A 6,465-nucleotide genomic window follows, 5' to 3' on the forward strand; every position below is an offset into this window, starting at 1 on the left:
GGAGTGTCTTTCGAGTAATGCAGTTCGAAAAGAGGGCGTGGCCTCGGAGTGGGCGTGTCCTGCTGAAGGCGAGTAGAATGGCGGAATGCACTTTAGGCGATATCGCCCTTTACAGTGCTCGTTTTCCTAAAAGGACAAGTGCCTGCACACACCACTTGTGTGACAAGGAAAGGGGTGAGTGAAAATAAAATACACAATTTTTCAAGTTTTAAAAGTTGTTAAGGCTTTACAATGCAAAACAACTCCCGGCTGTGCCTCAGGAGGAAATGGCTATCTGTGTTGTTACTTGTGCTTTCCTATGGCACTTGTTGTTACTTGTGCTTTCCTATGGCACAAATACATAGCCTTTTCCCCAACTCGCCTTGCGAGGAAGGTTTCTTAGACTGGTTTTAATTGAAAGAGCTGTTGTTTTAATCTGGCTTTACCGAAAGAAACTGGCTGTCCATTGGAGTAGCATTTCATGAACTAGTGTGGAGACCTACTACACTTGTGGAAGCTGATTTTAGACCTGCCTGTGTTTGTAGAAGTTAGCTTTACAATCTGGCTGCATTTGTAGCTGTTGGGTTTTGGCACTGCCTTAGTAGAAGCTGACTTTGGGATCGGCATTTGCAGGAGCTGGGTTTAGAATCTGGCTTCATTTGCAGAAGGTGGTGTTGTGGTGTTAGGATCTGTAATTATAGAAGCTGATTTCAGAATAAGTGTGCATTTGTCAAATGTGGTATTAGGATCTGCATAAGGTGGTATTCGCATCTGCATGTGCAGAAGCTGGTTTTATAATCTGCATTTGTAGAAATTGACTTTGGCCTCTGTATTTGAAGAAGCTGGTTTTAGAATATGGCTTCTTTTGCAGATAGCGGTGCTAGGATCTGTATTAATAGAAAATGGTTTTAGAATGTGTATGCGTTTGTCAAAGGTGGTATTAGGATCTGTATACAAGGTAGCGTTAGGATCTGCATTTACAGAAGCTAGTTCTAGTGGCTGCATATGTGGAAGTTGGTTTTATAATCGGCATTTGTAGAAACTGGCTTTGGCCTTACATTTGTAAAAGCTAGTTTTGGAATATGGCATATTTTGCAGAGAGTGGGCTGAGGGTCTGCATTTCTAGTAGGTTGCTTCAGAATCTTCGTGCATTCGTTAAAGGTGGGTCTGACGTCACCATTTGTAGAAGCTGGTTTTAGAATTTGCATTCATAGGCGGATCTAGCTGGTTTACATTGCGATGAGGGTTGCGCTCATCAAGAGGAGCTGAGTTTAGAATTTGATTGCATTTGTCACTGCTGGTCTTGAGAGTATGGGTTCGTTTGAAGGCGCTGGCGTGGCTGTTTGCAAAAGCGCAGGATTGAGCTGAGATGCTGCCTGTCTGTCAACGAGCAGCCCTGGTGGAGGGATGGCTGTGCACCCGCGTGCCTGCCCTGAGATTCTGACAGCCTGCGTGAAGAGCTGCGTTTACATCTGACTGTGCACTTGGCTGCTCTGCGCAGTGACAGGAGGTCTGGTGCTGCTGCGTATGTGCCGAGCGCGCGTTCTTGGAGCTGCAGCAGCGCCTGAATATCTGCTACCAGCTCAACGTCACCGCAGCTCATAAATAGCCGCGGCAGGAGCACAGGGGGCGGAATGGGAGTGGAACCCGGGTCTTAAACAACAAACTCCATCATGCAGCTCCATTTTCGGAAGGACTCTGTGGGTCCGGCTGGCTCCGTCACATTCCTGGAAGGAGGCTTGGCAGCCGGGCATAAAAAGTTCTGCACATGAGCTGTTCCCCATTCAGTGATCTCCTCCCTCCCCGAACTAAACTTCAGCTGCTGGTCTGAGCAGCGGCGGATAATCCAGGTAAGCGCGCAGTCTGCACAGCCCCAGCCCTGTTAACGCTATGGCAACCGCTGTTTAAGGGGGGAGGGGGTCGGAGGCGGGTGTTTTGTGGCACTTGTTTCGGCGTGGCATGCTCTAGATAAATTACTGCCTGTGATTGTTGTAGTTGACGCCATAGCTCCGCAGAGCGCCTATGTTACTGGAGCTGCATATACATACATACGTATGCAGCTACGTATTACATGAAGGACACAAGTGCAAACGCAGGTGGGCTGACACAGCCTTTCACCCTTCATGTGTAGAAGAGCAAGTTAAAATTCGCTAATAATTAATCAGATTGCTAAAAGGCGGTAAAGAAAACTGATTACTTGTCAGTGCTGCCGATGGGATACATAATAATATTATGCAACCACTAAACTCCACTCATGTGAATCTGCGCGCTTAGTATTAGAAGCGGAGGAGGCGATTATTTTATTTAGCTCTGATTGAAACTGTGTTTTAAGGCATGTGGTAAGTGGATTTTTCCATTGTTCAAGGGGCACACGACAGCAGGTGCTCTCACAACCACAGCCGGGTCTCTCTGGTGGTTAAGCAAATGTTACTGTTTGCTGGAGCGCGTGGCTCCATTGTGTGCCCCCGCTTCAGTTGTTTATTACAGTCAGTTTTACAAGGCTTGCATCATGAGGCGGGCACTGGAAGGTTAGTGCGTTAAACTTCCAGATTTCGTCTGCTTGAGCATTTGAAGGGATTTTCCAGCACTGTTATGATGCTTGTCTTCTGCAGCTGAAGCCTGCGGCGATAAGTTGCCCTCCCCGTTGTCTGCTTTGTCAAAGCCCCAGGGCATGTGATTTATGGATGCGACCCGTCACTGCTAAGTATTTATTTGCTTTAATCTCTTTATTTTTCTCTGTGACTTTTACCAGGACAGTCTGGGAAGGTGCTCCGCGGGGACTTGCCGCTCTTCTGTCAAGAAGGACCTCTGCAGAGATGCTTCTGTCAAGGAAACAAGAGGAATTCCTGCTGCGCATTGATGCATGATTGAAAGAACGTGTCCTTCCATGAGCAGCCACAGGGCAGGCACTCGGCCACCTCGGAGATGCCAACTGCTACCCTCGAAGAGCACTCGTCCAGGCTCAGCGCCAACTGCTGCACTAATTTCACCTGGGAGGCACCTCCGGAGTCTGCGGAGGACCTGGCGGCCACCTGCACCATTGGGGTGCTCTTGTCGGTCATGTGCGCCATCGGGGTGGTGGGCAACGTCTACACCCTGGTGGTGATGTGCCACTCCATGCGCTCAGCGGCCTCTATGTACATCTACATCATCAGCCTGGCGCTGGCCGACCTGCTGTACCTGCTCACCATCCCCTTCATTGTGGGCACCTACTTCATCCAGGAGTGGTACTTTGGGGACCTGGGCTGCCGGGTCCTCTTCAGCCTGGACTTCCTCACCATGCACGCCAGCATCTTCACCCTGACGGTCATGAGCACCGAGCGCTACTTTGCCGTGCTGAAACCCCTGGACACAGTGAAGCGCTCCAAGAGCTACCGGAAGGCCATCGCGGCGGGCATCTGGCTGCTGTCCCTTCTCATCACGCTGCCCATGCTGATCATGATCCAGCTGGTGAAGCGCGACAACAAGAGCATCTGCCTGCCCACCTGGAGCAGGATGTCCTACAAGATCTACCTGACCGTGCTCTTCTGCACCAGCATCGTGGGCCCCGGCGTCATCATCGGCTACCTGTACATCAGGCTGGCCAGGACATACTGGATCTCCCAGACAGCATCCTTCAAGCAGACCAAGCGGCTGCCCAACCAGAAGGTGCTCTACCTCATCTTCACCATTGTCCTGGTCTTCTGGGCCTGCTTCCTTCCCTTCTGGGTCTGGCAGCTGCTCTCCCAGTACCAGGAGTCGCTGCCTGTCTCTGCCACGGCGGCCAGGAACATCAACTACCTCACCACCTGCCTGACGTACAGCAACAGCTGCATCAACCCCTTCCTGTACACGCTGCTGACCAAGAACTACAAAGAGTACCTGCGGAACCGGCAGCGCTCCTGGAGCAACAGCGGGTACTTCAGGAACCGGTTCCAGCGCATCTCCGGCAGGTCCATGTCCACCAGCAGCCAGCAGTACACCGAGACCTTCGTGCTCGGGCATGTGCCGGGTCTGACCAACGGGACCTGAGAGTAAAGAGGAACGCTCACAAGGGAAGTCAGGGCATGGAGGTAAAGAAGGGACTATACTTTGGAGAGACGTGGCCTGGTGGATTTAAGGAACAGCTCCACAAGGAGGCAGTGCGGAGTGAAGAAGTGGCATTCTACCAGGAAGTCAAACCTAAGAAAAATAGGGGGCAGTGCCCCTGAAAGGGGAAGGTACAAAGAAAATAATGGTAAATGAAGAAGACACTTCCACGCCTCAAAGTAAATTGCGCGACATTTTCATAAGCAGGACGGTTCCATAGGGAGCCCGGAAGGTTAACCACAGGAACGTTGTACGGGGAGACGGGACTAAAAGGTAACAGCTCTATACCGAGACCGGACTGGAAGGCATTGAACATGATCGTTTTATAAGGAAACTGGACACAGAAAAAAACAACTCCTGATTACACATAACAAACATAACCGCTCCATTCTATGGTTCCACACAGTGGCAAGTCCACTAGGAGATGCACCTAAAGGCAAAAACATGACCGAGGCGCTTCCATTTCCCTATTCCATGCATAAGTAGCTAATCCAGTCTTTGCCTTGTGGTGCTTGTTCTGCAGAATGTATGGATCAGCCCTACTTCACGAAAAAAAGAATTCGCCATAGTTTGCTACTCTTACATAAAACTTGGTATCTTAAGAACTTGGTAGGGCAGCTCTCTAGAGAGACAAGATTCGAAAGTAAGCATGACGCCAGTCCCCTGGGCAGAAGGAAGCAGAAAGTATACAGCGCGGAAGCTCAAAACCTCACGGTGCTGTGTGGACACGGAAGCAGAACGAGAAGATCGGCAAAGTTTTAGTTGCCTTAGAAAGCCCGGTAATATAGGCAAGGTAAATACATGACGTACCTACTGGGTTATATATAGAACGTGAAATTAAACAAAGGAGAAGTTCACCGGAAGGTAATGAATTTGTGATAAAGATTAGACAATGTCCCCAGGGACTGACGATCACGCCGTGGAGCCCAGTCTCGTGGAATGAAGGGACTCTGTCATCCAGCCTTTTACTGTGAAGGGTCAGCAAACATTAACATTGCACCCAGGTATCTACTCTGCCACATCACGCACTTTTACACCCGCACGTGGGTTCTTCTAACGTCTTGTTTCCTTTGTGTATATGTCTCTTCAAACATCCTGTAGACTGCCTGCCCCATGCAAGTGCATTGTATCTCGAGCTGGCCAATCAGCCGTTCGAACTGAAGTCACTTTAGCTGTGCTTTGTAAATATACATATACACATATATTTTTGTGCTTAGTCTGTCATACATTTAAACCGCCCTCTGGTGGAGGGGGAAGGGGCGGTATGCCTTTTATGAGCTTCCTCTGTTATGTGTATTGTAGGGTGCAACCTAAATTATCAGTGAGAGTGTGTTGGAAGGGGTTAATTGACATTGCAAAGCCATACTGTACTCTCACACTGCTAATGCACGTGCGGCGCATTCGGAGGTGCTAAAGTGTCATCAATATCCGAACGCCCCACTGACTGCTTTTGAAACGAAAAGCAAATAAAAAACACGGCGTGACGGAAAAGATAACGTTGCATTTTTTACACTGAAAGACTTGTTTGACGTTCCTGACGTAATGTTTACTGTACTGTTCAGTGATGCAGTCACTATGTCATAAGCCCTAGTGCAAGAAATAAGTAAACCCCTCCACCCACCCCCACACTGTAGTTTTAATTGCAAAATACATCAAGTACAGGGAGTAATAGAGTCCCTAGGCTTAGGTGCCCCTTGCGCAAGGGGGCCTCCGACACCCCAGGAGAGACCTAACCCTTCGGGAGGGGGGTGGAAGGGGGGGGGGGCATCATCCAAACGTCAACGCATATGTGTGAGATATGGGGGTCTCGGGGACTCCTCGGCACATTCCGCAGGGAGCCCCTTCATTATGCTTTGCTTTACGCCACTGGTTCAGTGGAATACCAATAGTTATCTATCCGTAGTGTTATCCGCGGAGTGTACCCAAAATTGATCCGGGCGACATCTGTCATAACATCAATAAGGACCTGTTTTGGGGCGTGGGTGTGCATAGCTCCACGAATTGATAATTATTCGTGGAAGACGAGAGACAGCAGCGTTCGGGTGACGGGTCTGATGCTCTCTACATACACCCACACACCGTCAGTGCACTCACTGACACGCGCGGGGAATACATGGAACCAGGAATCTGAAAAGTCAGACGATAGGGACGCGTGCAATGGGCAGCTCGTCTCCTCTGGCTTTCCACGCCCCTCACTTCCATAGGCTACATACTGCGCTCTGGAAAATATGGCATGTATTCATTCATTCATACATTCAATCTGATGATTGCCATTTATACCCTAAGATACGAGTATGGAGACCTGCGCCGATGCGATAACCGTGTCTAAAAGATACACGATAATTGTAATTTATTGTATAACGCAGTGCGCAGCTCAGGCTATTGAACTACTTAGTAAGCGAGTTTAGAGAATTAATT

General features: G+C 49.3%; 1 protein-coding gene across 1 annotated transcript; it reads left to right on the forward strand.

Annotated features, from left to right (window-relative positions):
* Positions 1-1,718: 1,718 nt before the first annotated feature.
* LOC144767398 (urotensin-2 receptor-like) lies at positions 1,719-5,251 on the forward strand. Its single transcript, XM_078650846.1, has 2 exons — positions 1,719-1,829; positions 2,732-5,251. The coding sequence occupies exon 2, from the start codon at positions 2,905-2,907 to the stop codon at positions 3,988-3,990; it is 1,086 nt and encodes a 361-aa protein (XP_078506972.1). The 5' UTR covers positions 1,719-1,829; positions 2,732-2,904; the 3' UTR covers positions 3,991-5,251.
* The last annotated feature ends 1,214 nt before the right edge of the window (positions 5,252-6,465 follow it).

The sequence above is a fragment of the Lissotriton helveticus genome, chromosome 7 (assembly GCF_964261635.1).
Source record: "Lissotriton helveticus chromosome 7, aLisHel1.1, whole genome shotgun sequence".
NCBI classification, from domain to species: domain Eukaryota; kingdom Metazoa; phylum Chordata; class Amphibia; order Caudata; family Salamandridae; genus Lissotriton; species Lissotriton helveticus.

Excerpts from the sequence above, each read along its gene's own strand:
- LOC144767398 (XM_078650846.1), top strand. The coding sequence starts at position 2,905 with ATGCCAACTGCTACCCTCGAAGAGCACTCGTCCAGGCTCAGCGCCAAC.